This window comes from Gadus macrocephalus, chromosome 3 (assembly GCF_031168955.1).
Source record: "Gadus macrocephalus chromosome 3, ASM3116895v1".
Taxonomy (NCBI): domain Eukaryota; kingdom Metazoa; phylum Chordata; class Actinopteri; order Gadiformes; family Gadidae; genus Gadus; species Gadus macrocephalus.
In genome coordinates this window covers 5,473,856-5,486,355 of record NC_082384.1, presented here as the reverse complement: position 1 = coordinate 5,486,355, position 12,500 = coordinate 5,473,856, and the positions used below count along the sequence as shown (strand labels likewise).

General features: G+C 43.7%; 1 protein-coding gene and 1 long non-coding RNA gene across 7 annotated transcripts in view; both read right to left on the bottom strand.

The window, feature by feature from the left end:
- tenm3 (teneurin transmembrane protein 3) overlaps nt 1-12,500 on the bottom strand; it is a 182,399-nt gene that overhangs the window by 57,568 nt on the left and 112,331 nt on the right. For all 6 annotated transcript variants that reach the window (XM_060046773.1, XM_060046774.1, XM_060046775.1 and 3 more), the window contains 7 exons: nt 12,275-12,405; nt 11,135-11,223; nt 7,168-7,287; nt 6,442-6,574; nt 6,184-6,312; nt 920-1,051; nt 662-797 (listed from right to left, as the gene is read on the bottom strand). In XM_060046773.1, the coding sequence (XP_059902756.1) occupies nt 662-797; nt 920-1,051; nt 6,184-6,312; nt 6,442-6,574; nt 7,168-7,287; nt 11,135-11,223; nt 12,275-12,405 (870 nt within the window). The remainder of the gene's footprint in view (nt 1-661; nt 798-919; nt 1,052-6,183; nt 6,313-6,441; nt 6,575-7,167; nt 7,288-11,134; nt 11,224-12,274; nt 12,406-12,500) is intronic.
- Nucleotides 12,486-12,500, bottom strand: part of LOC132453821 (uncharacterized) — a 1,567-nt gene continuing 1,552 nt past the window's right edge. Inside the window, exon 2 of the long non-coding RNA XR_009524812.1 lies at nt 12,486-12,500. This exon is cut by the window's right edge and continues 381 nt beyond it. This is a non-coding gene — a long non-coding RNA (uncharacterized LOC132453821).

The following is a 12,500-nucleotide window of genomic DNA, read 5'->3' as shown; positions in this document are numbered from 1 at the left end:
CTACATCTCTCTCTCCATTGGACAAATGGACTATTAGGCATTAGTTGCTAATCCATTAAGCTGCAATACAATTAGAAATGGCAAGTCAGAGAAAGGGGCTCTACTGGCTTATTATCCACAGTCAAACCTGATGGGGCTTATGAGGGATTAGCATGCTATATTAACTCTGCAATTATGTTCCATTATGCATGAGGTCCAATAACTGACCACTTCAGATAGCTAAATTAGCTAATGGCTAACACAGTAGGCATCAGTCTATGCATCTGCAACCTTGACCCAACGGAAAATGAAAGGGTCGTTTTTAGCATAATGAATGCGATAATTTTACAGTAAGCTATAAAACAGCATATGTAATCCTAGCAATTCTAATGCCGTCACATTATACCAATGTGTTCGCCCAGTTCAGTGTTCAGCTGTCCTGAAAAGTGGATACTTCTTGAGAGTTATGGAGTTTTGCTGAGACAGGGGGTTTGGGGACACGATTAGGGGTCCTGTCATTGCATCCTGAAGTTGGACCTGTGAAGACCATTGTATGATATATGTTGTATGCAAGGAATCCTAATTCGCCTAGTCACAACAATGGGGGCCGTCTACAGCTAGCTCTCCCATTCCCTCGAAGGGAGTTCATTTTTGACAACAACTCGAGGCAAAGTCTGCTCACCGACGGCCTCTGACAGTCCATAGACGCGTTGACTGTAAGCGTCCGTCTTGTCCCAAATGAAAGTGTAGGAGAGGTTGGGCTGGGCTGGAAACCACTTCTGGAAGAGGCGACCCACCACTGCCACCATCAGATGAACCTGTAGAAATATTGACAAATTGACAAGAAAGTGTTTTTTGCATGTTTATATATATATATATGCATAAATAACTTGAATGAATGAATCCCTATGTGTCTTTTTATTGTGTGTGTACTGCGTGCCTTCATGAGGTTGAAGGGCACGGCGGACTGGGTCATGGTGACTTTGAGGACGGGCTTGTATCCCGCTGCTCGGGAGCTCAGGTACACCAGGTTGAGGTCGCTCCCTGGGATGGTGGTCTCCTCCTGCAGCACCTATAGAGGGGGGGGCGGAGAGGAGGGCAACATACCGTTACTCTCAGTCCGCGGGGTCCCAAACATAATCAGAGAAATCCTCCTTCTATATATATGTTCACACACACACATAGGCACACACACACAGGCACACACACAGACACACACACACCCACACACAGGCACACACAGACATGCACACACACAGACGCGCATGCATGCACACACACACACACACACACATGCACACACACACACACACACAGGCACACACGCAGGGAGCAGGAGCATCTCCTTGGCCTTTGATGCCGATGGTGAATACATTTGCTGGTGCATGAAGTCCTTGCTGCTGTGATCCCTACTTACTGCGCGGTGCTGTGCCACGCGCCCCGCTCTAGGAGTGTGTGCGTGACACGGAGCATCGCTGAGTGTCACACTTCCCTTCTATACTTAGAAATGAATACACACGCGTGTGTGTCCTTGCACTCTCCTTGTCCGGGATTGTCAGTGGCTCTCTAAGATACAGGTAGGAGTGTGTGTGTGTGTGTGTGTGTGTGTGTGTGTGTGTGTGTGTGTGTGTGTGTGTGTGTGTGTGTGTGTGTGTGTGTGTGTGTGTGTGTGTGGTTAGGGAGCGGGGACGTCCTTGCGCTGAACCTTAAGGTAATTCAAGTGGACCTAATCACCCTCTCCGGGCGGCTCTCACTTAAAAGCTTGGCCACCAGACGTGGCATCGGGCGCAGCGCCATCTCTGGTGGCGCTGCAGCGTGGCTGACAGCAGGACGCTCTTTGGAGGGGAAAGGAGGTCACCTGAGGAAGATGAGCAGCGACGGAGACGGGGGACGGAAGTTATGCCGGGAGTCAGGAGCTGGCAAGGCACCGGATGTCCAAACCCAGAACATTAACTTCAGGGACGACACTCTGAATGATCCTGCTGCCTGGCAACTGAGGAGAGACTAGGATGGACGTGGTGCTATTTCCACTTGTTAGATTGTCTTAATTACCTGTTTAAAAAAGCTGCTTGCTTTTGGTAGACCGCAAGTCCAACAAGTCCCGGTGTTGTGAGTTTTGCGACGGCCATGTTCATGTAGCGAGCTAAAGATATGAAGACTAACTCTAAAAACACGCTGCGGTTGGACGAGGTAAACCTCCTGAGACCCCATGCAGCGGCTGGAGACCCAGCAGCTAACCAGTTCAACCAAGAGCCAGCTCCGCTCCGCCGCTAACCATGTCACCCCAGTAACCGCCCCCTGGTGTGGCACATGTTTGATCTGAACGCAGTCGTCACACCGCAATTCCTCCATGGTTCACTGTCGTTGTCTGTTGCTCACAGATTGTCCTCCTCCTGTGAGGAGGCGTCATTATAATAAGAGCCCTGTTCCATGGGTCCAGAGCCCCAGCCTCCTCCTGGCCGGGGGCCTGTCTGTGATTAAAGGACGTGCGGGGCCCGGAGCCTGCAGGGGAGCCTCCCACCTACATTGTTTTGATTAACAAGCTCTATTTTCATGTTTTTTTATGTACTCTGGCAATTGACTTACTTTCAAAGTACATTTCTTTATCATGGAAAGACTTGTTTTTCCCCTTTTCAGATTAATCATGGATTTTTATGAAAATATTAGTAATTATTAGAAATAGTATTAGTTCTGACCGGAAGTCTAAATGCTTCACAATTGCTATCAAACAATAAACATTCATTGACATATTGCAGTACCAGACTACAGAACACACACACACACACACGCACACACACACACACACACACACACACACGCACACACACACATGCACACTTGCACACACACACACACAAACACACACACACACACACACACACACACACACACACACACACACACACACACACACACACACACACACACACACACACACACACACACACACACACACACACACACACACACACACGCATAGTAAGTTGGGAAATCTGCATTTATCTTCACATTACATACGCATGACATAATGAGGCAACCGCAAGAATTGCAGTACAGTCCAAAAAGAGGGAATGTTTTAAGCTGTGGTTGATTTTTTGCTGGAGGAACTTCATGAACGCAACGCAACTTCATTCCAGCAGGTTTAGCATAGTCTTGCCTCCACCACCACACCTTGCATCATTTTAGTTAACATGAGGTAGAAAATTATTAAACTGCATCCTGTGAAACCCCACAACACACGTTGTATTTTTTTGTTGAGCATCACAATTAAAATTATACTGGATACCCTCAAAAAGTGGAGGGTTTAGCCCCTACAGAAGGCCCTGGCTACAGCATGAGTACTAGTCCAGTGGGAAGAAGGGGGGCTTTAATGGGTGACAAGCATCTCCTCCTAATATCCGTTACTCCAATGACCGTTACTGCTGGAGGTGGCTGAGTGCTATGCTACATGTGTGCCATATGAAGGCCACATTTATTCGTTTATTTTGGCTGATTTGGGAAGATTACGACCGTTTCAACAGCAACCCATTGTTGCTACATTTTCATGGTACGACATTATTATTGCTCTTCATTTCATTACTGGCCATCTTAAATAAACATCCTCCCAGCTTGTGGTAACGTGAGCTCTGACCTTTGCTCATAAAAAACTAAAGGATTGCCATGAAAGCCTACACAAGGTCTCTGTTTGTTAGTGGGTGCAGTATGAGCAGTGCTAAAGAGCCATCATCCTCACACGCTGACGGTCAGACTGCAGTATGCCCCCCAATACACACACACACACACACACACACACACACACACACACACACACACACACACACACACACACACACACACACACACACACACACACACACACACACACACACACACACACAAAACAAACAGACTATTAAAAGCCTGATTAATTCTTTACCTCATCGACCCTCTGTGCAAACATTACTACACAGGATTGTTTAAGCACACCCACACGATTGAGGAAAAACCAACGTGTGGATGGGCACATAAATGCACATGCAGTTGCAATTGTCCACACGACAGCGTGTGAAAGCAAAAAAGAACTCTTGTATTGTTCTTGTATCCGCTCTGCTCCTTTATATATAATAAATCTCCCTCCCACAGGTGGATGTGTAGCACACAAGGATAACATAATGACGCCTAAGCAATTACAGCGCAGCTCCATGATGAGCCTTATATCTGCTAAGGGAAATGTGCTATTACGTGCTTCTGAAAGAAATGTGATTACAGACACGGGATACAGGGCACTGCGTCCGGGTGTGTGTGTGTGGGTGCCTGCATGTGCAAACGGGAGATATAGAGAGACAGACATAGAGAGAGAGAGAGAGAGAGAGAGAGAGAGAGAGAGAGAGAGAGAGAGAGAGAGAGAGAGAGAGAGAGAGAGAGAGAGAGAGAGAGAGAGAGAGTGGGAGAGAGAGATATAGTGTTTATGGGAAGAAAAGAGAAAAAAATAAATGCAGAGAGAAGGCATGGGATTTATGTATGTTATTATGCACCTAACATTTTGCTAAAACGTCATGGCAATCATCAGCAAAATGTAATCACTTGGCAAATTAATGCTGAGGACCTCTCCTGAGGCAATATTAATAATAACCTATGTCAGTAACCTATTTTGGATTTGATAACGTAATGCAGCAAAGTGATATTCAAATGTGAGATTACATTTCTACATTACATAATCAAAAATTAGGATATTAAAATAGGTGATTAATACTCTCTGCCCTTTTTGTTGATAAACTGATTGATAGAAAAGAAATTGGAGGTGAGCGAGAATCCCCCCCATAAAAAAATAAATATAAAATCCCAAACCAGCCATAAAATGTCTCTGAGATCATGTTATCTCCTGATCAGGGGAGTCGTGTAGAACCTCCCAGGACACAGACGCCAACTTTATACCCCGTCTCTTTCTGCAACTCACACTCAATTCGAGATTATACCGGTTCAATCTGGATTCCATTTTATCACAATTTAATTTAAATTTAAATCAGAAAAATAAAGGAAATATGGTGACTGACAAAGTACTTTCCAAAAGGAACATGAGTAAGCCTGCCTAATTCTTTGATTTGCATGTGCTCTCTTCCAGTCCCAGTTAAACAATCAAGTGATTGTCACGGCCAGTGGATACGAGACACCATTCCATTGGTCCAGGGCCTTCCATTGTTGTCTTAAAATAGACAGCTCTGAGAGCGCTCCTGTTGATTTGATCACACTACCTGATCACTGGGACGCTGTAAGATGATGAGCAGAACAGAGCAACATATTCGACTTTAAACACAATGAGAAAAATAAAGATTGGGTCGGAAGCGGGAATCCGGTGCATGTGTACATTTCCTACATAAGAGATATTATGATAACCAATTATCCCAAAAAATAACATGAGACAAAATGGTAAATAATGAAACAATGAGGATAAATAAATGATCAAGCTGGATGGCTTGTTGGAAGACAAAGTGAGAGGAAACAGCGAAGATCAAACGACTGCTGAAGTTCTTGAAGAACTCAGGGGGAATAATGGAGAGCCACATTTATCCTTTTCAACACCACAGAAAACCTGATGTTTTTCTTTATGTTTCGTTCTGTGGAGTATAAAAGTCAAAGCCACCATCAAATGAAAAGAAAGATGCAAAAAAATAACATATTGCTATATGATATGCTGGGAACCTGGACATGCTTACTTGGATGTGGAAACATATAAAAGTATTTTTTTTATCTATTGATGGGCGAATAACGGCGGTTTCACGGATGAGAACACAGAAAAACCGAGTGTAGCTGAGCTGATGACACAATGACTCAAACTCCACCATCATGGTGGTTTCAGCGAGCTGGCTTGGATGCTAATCTGTCTTCAAAGGAGTATTGTATGTGGGCCAAGGAGGTGCAATACAAGAATAACATAGCATGCTTATAACAAACATGTTATGAAAGGTTTTAGATAACAAAAAGCAACAGCCAGCCCACCCACCATTGTCCTAGTTTGTCGTTCCACAATGCATTTCAGCCTCAGGATATTCAGTCTAAAGCCTTTAACTTACTGGCTTTAGAAAGTTGACCTCACATCGTTTATACACAACCCAGTCGGGGCTTGTACAGCGCATGTAGACAGTGTCCTCTGCAGAGGCCGGTTCACTGCATGTTTCTCCGATGCGTCTTGGTGCGTAGGTTCTAGGTGTGGGCTCTGTAGCCTACCTGGGTTTCAGGGACGATGGGTCCGTCCTCAGGAGAGCTGCGGTAGCATGTGGACAGTGGAGACGCCACGATGATGGGACTGGGTCTGATGAACCCGCTGAGGTCACAGCTGGGGATCTCGTTCTCCTCCTGGGATAGTCATTGCAGATAAAAGACAATGGATTAGGCGGGTTAATGGTTTAGCACAGTACTTGTTGTCTTTGATATTTGCACGTCAGATAGACAAACTAGACACATGTGACTGAATATGGAGATCACCTTTTTCATGATCAGGGTGTCCATGACGTAGAAGACGTTCCATGGGACCCAGACGGTCCGGTACTGCGTGAGGAACGGCGCTCGCTCGAAGCTCAGGGTCAGGGAGGCGCCTCCGTTAGCCAACAGGTCGAACCTGGACCAGGGGGAAGGGTTGTTTTAACAGGACATTGTTTTCCTTCACATCACAGGCAGCAAAATCCAACAGGTTTCATTTGGTATGTGTCGTGATTGAAACTACAAAATAAAAAGATGGCTCAGAAAGTCTGTTTAAAATAAACAATGCACTTTTGTTGACGGGTTGCGCTGACGAGCTGGATCAAAGGCGGTTAAGCTAGCTGTGCAGGACAGAATGCTTCTTATTAGCTTCTTACAACGCATAACCTCTTTTCTCATTTGTGACTATAAGCATACAATCCTACATGTGTCTCTGCCTCAGCCCATGTCCCTGCCCTGAGGGATAATCCCACTTCAGTGTGTGTGCGGGCATGTGTAATGGTTGTTTCCTAAGTGGGCCTGCAGAGCATCGTGTTTTGCAATGATTGATGGAATCTCTTTAAAATCGATGCATTTGTTGGACCAGGACCTTAATGGTGTCCAAGTCCCAGTCATCTATTGTGAGAGGGGGATGAGGAGATGAGAGGATATATCTGGTCATATATATATCTGTATATGACCAGATGTATCCTCTGTGTGCTTTAGCTGTGCTTTGGCTGGGTGTGTACATACATGCCGTCCTTGCGTGTGATGGTGTATCCATGTTCTGCGTAGTGGACGAACGTCACGTTGACACCAATCAGTGGCGTCCCGTCTGCGGTCAAGACCTGCCCTCTGATGATGGACGCCAAGCTTCAGATACGAGGGAGCGGAGGGGAAGGCAGAGTGAGCTGAGCATGTATGGGTAAAATGTCCGGTTAATGCCTGCATGTTAGAAGCAAACAAACGCACATTAGGGATGAACCCAAAATAGGATTTCATTATTTGTTTATGAGGATGCATTTAGCGGCCATCATATAAGCTGCTCCCTTTATATGGATTTTTTGGGGAGTCACTTATTCATCGATATCATTTAAATGCTTGATTACCTTTTCCTTTTGTATTTAGTCAATCCCATAATGATATTAATATACTGTTAACAAATACCGTTGGCCCAATAGCCATGATTGGATTGGTTCTCGTTGAGGGTAAGATTAACTAGGTGTTACTGTAATAACCGTGTCTAGAGATTGTCTCCAAAGGAACAGCCTCCATCCAGTTGTTGTTGCATAGCGGCCCGCTCCTCAGTAAGCCGTACATCTTGCATCTCCATGTAAACCTCTTGTCAGCTGCAGTAAAACAAGTTGTGCTCCAATCCTGTGTCACTATCATGAGCCCGATCTGTAATCAATCTCCTTTCCATCTTGTGATTGATGGTGGCTTTTAAAGCCGGCTCCAATTATTTATTTCTAAATAAATAAATAAATGGTTCAGAATTATTCAAATTGAGTGGTCGACTGGGAACCCCTGTTTTGAGTCATCGGTCGTGCCGGAGCAAGATAGAGTGCATAGAGGTGTAAAATGCTACAAAATGAGCTTCTTCATGAACAAGTCCAAAGCGTATAAAATCAGCCCCGCCTTGGGTAATGTTAAGCACAGTAGGCCTGATTGTCTCTGCCGATCCAACACAGTGTGTGGTATTAAGGAACTCACGCACATTTTTTAATAGAAGGACCTTCAGAGAAGACTCATTGTGTTCCAACTTGATGGAAGAAGGTGGACCAAAATTGATACTTAGATCTTTTTGACTCACTTGTTTGTTCACAGAGCAACTTAGACAATTCATTTCCATGTTACATATACCTTTGGAACGTCAGTCGGGCCAAATCCACTCGCTTTGGAAGGCAGCTATGGCTTGCTACAACATTTCTCTTGGTAGGCCTACCGCCTGAAACACATCAGTACTACAAAACGAGCTGGACTATAACCGATGTTTAGCTGTTCACGGGCACAAACAACATGTAAAACCGGTCTCGCTACAAATGCAATAGCAGGGTTAAGTAAGTGAGCCAAGATGGCCAAACCAGCCAAATTTGCTGCATTCTAGCGAATGGCGGGAAATGGGAAAAAATCTTCTCCTGCTTTTCCTATGCTAAACTGTCTGTTAATGCTGCATGTTACAGTATTGAGGCCAGGCACTGGTACAGGACAGGGGCTGGAACTCACAACCCCAGTCGCTCCTGGTGAGCTTGCTGCTGCCCATGGTTGAACCGTCCTCTGTGTTTGAATGTGTGCATGAATGGGAATGTTTACAACTCTCCATAGCCGATTGTTGAAATGTCAGTGATCAAAGTTTCTCTCTCAGTTCAGTATCATATTTTGTAGCTGAACTTGTAATAAAAACGTTGTTTTTATTACAGCCAAGTCTTTAGAAGAGAACATTTTACTAAACCTAACCAAGCTAAACAGTTTGAACAAAAGATATGACTGCAGCTGTGCTTCTCTGAGACGAGGGAATCATACAGAAGCATAGGTGTTGCCTTCTCTGCTTTTTTTTTTTTTTTTGAAAAATGTGTTTACAATCATAGTAAAGTCCCAAAACTGGGGTATTTGGACTGAAACCCAGGTATGGTGAGCTGTATTAATCATTTTCACCCTACTCAAAGTTTCATTGGCTTTCCCTGGAGTGGATAGTGATATTCATAGTTGTATTCATTATGCTGTGTAGAACTAGTAAATTACAAATGTCAGATAATGGACATGCAAAAATATGGGTGCATTTATGCTTGAACACTTCTGGAGCCTTTATATTCTATTAATCAATCAAAATCTACATAGCATTGTCTTTGCTGGGTAGAAAACAGCATGCCCCACGGTTGAAGATACAAACCAAATCAATTATGCATTCATAATTCACCACACATAAACACCAGACATAAACACAAACCCCCAAAAAATAAATCACATCAATCAAACATTCATACGCAGAAACGTCCGAAAGGCCCACCCAGATGCGTGATTTGTTATGCATGGGTACATGGTTGATCTCTCATTTACACCAACACAGGGACGCCCTCCCATCAGCAGCCTCCTATCCGCTCATATAAACATCCCATAAATCAGCATGGCAACGATGGTCACAGTTAATGCACCTGTAATTCACACCCTAGGAGAGGAGGGAGAGAGGGAGGAGCAGTAATAAAGCAACACTTGTCATGGTAGCTAATGGGCTGTGAGTGCAATGCAAGGCGTGCTAAAGCGCCCTCTTGCCTGGATCCCTCACACAACCGCCTCTGACAGGCCAGGGACGCCCGCGCACCAGGAGCTCCTCTGGGCACCAGGAGCTCCTCTGGGCCCGAGCGATGGCAGGTTTGGGTCCGATGGCCCAGCAAACAGTTCACAGCTATCATGTGACCGCGGAGACGGTCATTACAAATCATTGACCATTAAATCAATATAAAAAAAACATTGTTGAATTAACTCCAATGATTTGGAAAAAACAAAATTCCTTTATGTGGATCTTAATGTCTACTTGCCAGAAGCAAAGATGTTTTAATCCCATTTGTTTGATTTGATTGCAACAAGATCTTTTATAATTTTATTTAAATATGATGAATTAATGATTGTATTGCATTGTTGCATCAAATTATTCTCATTCAATGTAGTTGTCTTGATTAATTGGATAAATGTTCTCATTTGTTTGATTAATTTTGTTTTTATTAGGTTTTGACAAATGTTATGGTTGCTCTCTCTCTCTGTCTCTATGTTTATCTATATATATATATATATATATATATATATATATATATATATATATATATATACATCTATATATCTATATCAATATATAATATGTTATATGTGTTGTAATATGTTCTACCCATTATAGGGTACTAAAGCTTGCAGGAACTCTTCTCATATTTAAGTCTGAATGTGCGTGTTTGAGGGAAGGGCTGTTAAACTGACAACCTCTCTTTCACTCACTCACTCTCCCGCACACATAGGCCACCCTTTATATTCTTGTGATAAATCAGTTTTCCTATTATATGCTGGCAGTCACAGTCTACGATAAAGAGAAGGGACAATTTTTATGACACAACTGCAGTGCGTACATATATCGGGAAATTGAGTCTTGCATAAAAAATGTGCCACAATGTGGAATTGGCAGTAGTATAGCTGTCATTTTCCCTGTGTAAGTTCTAACATATTTTCACTCAGTGGCCTTCTCTCTCCATTTTGGATGATTTTATTCACTTTTTTCCTTGCTGTCAATTGCATTTTTTTTGTGTTAGGGAGGATTTTATTTTTACTTTCCACTCTTTATCTTTCTATTTCTCTCCTTTGGAACACTTTTGTGAAAGACACTTCAAGGGTAGACGCGCATTAAGCAAACGCCTGTCTCTTCAATGCACACATGCCATCTCCCCGATACACACTGGCAGACGGAGGCTAGCTAATCCAAACAGTCCCGAGAGGAAAGGCAGTGGCAAACCGCCTTCTCTCTTCTTTATTTATCCCTCTCTTCCGCTCTGTTTAAATATATTGATTATCTCAGCCATTAAATAAATGCCAGTGAAATTCATTGTATACGTTAAAACAGTGAACACCTTATAAAGAATTCCTAATTGGCAAAAGCTGTTTCTAAGGCTCAATCGCATACTCATTGTGTGGGTGTTTAAGGCACTGGGTGGTGAAGCAGGGAACAGAACAGGGTCCTCACCTCTTGTTGAAGGGGCTGTCCCCCGTGATGACATGGGTGGACTCTGGGCCCAGCAGGAAGTGGATCCGCTGGTAGAAAGACCTAGCCACCTGAGGGTCACAGACATGCTTCATATAATGTGTTCTTCAACCTCACACTCTGACAGAAGCGACACACAACATGACACGCTGCACAACAGTGTCCTTTGTGGGCGCTTTTATGTGCCGAACATGGACATGGAGAAGAATTGGACACAAAGATGGGCATTCACATGTCTAGAACAGCATGGCCACTATCAGTTACGTTCCACACAGAGGGTTGCGGGGGAAACTATTTTTCCACGATTCCAGATGCTAATATTTAACAAGCTATACCAAACCACGGCTCCAGCCCTGCAGTTTTCTCTAGTCCGTTTCGAGATTGTTTGTACTAGCATCAACACGGCCCCACAAGAGTTCCAGTGAGGAGGGCTGGCACCGGTCCTGACACCGCTTTGGATCTGAGTGAGATTTGTGTCAGGAATTCTTCAGAACCTTGCCGCACTTGTTTACTAGCTGTTATTTGTCCCTGAACACTGCATGTCAAAAAACATCCAGTTTATTTTGCTGTGCAGGTCTGTTTTCATATATTCTATAGGAAATGGGGAAATGACATATCTTCAATTGGGTTGGAGAGAAATGTGCAGTGTGTGTGTGCGTGACTGAGAGTGTGTGTGATGAGACTAAAGCAGCATGATGGGCACAGAGGTTGTTACGGGTAGCTTACATCAATTACTATTACTTGTATAATGAATGTTTGTATTTTTAGCTTCATGCCATTATGTTTTATATTTTATAAACCCTAACCCTAACCCTAACATGTTTATTGACAAAAATATCACTTTTTAATTCACATTAACCCTGAAAGCACCTGGCAATCTCGGCTAAAAATATACATTATCTTAACAAAATAAAAGATTCCCGATTAATATAACAAAGTGATGTTCATGGAAAAATATGTGTTCAAACTTCTATATTAAATACAAAATAAATGTTTGAACTTCCTGTTTTATGAGCGGTAGAGTTCGGTAAAGAACAACAAAGCGGAAGCAGCAGCGCCCATTGGATGTTTACCTAGCGGTGGGCAGCAATAAAAGACTGTACTCCCGTTTGAGTTGTTTACCTGCTGAGGTACCAGTGCTGCTGGAGACTGGTTGAGCACCTCGCTGGGGTCAGGTGACCCTCTGCAGTATAACTGGCTCTGACAGGAGGGCTGCAGACAGCAATCTGGGTCCATGCAATCAGCAAGACCATCTGTAACGGATAGACAGATAGACACACACACATGCACACCCACATACGCACGCATGCACACACACACACACACACACGCACACGCACACGCACAC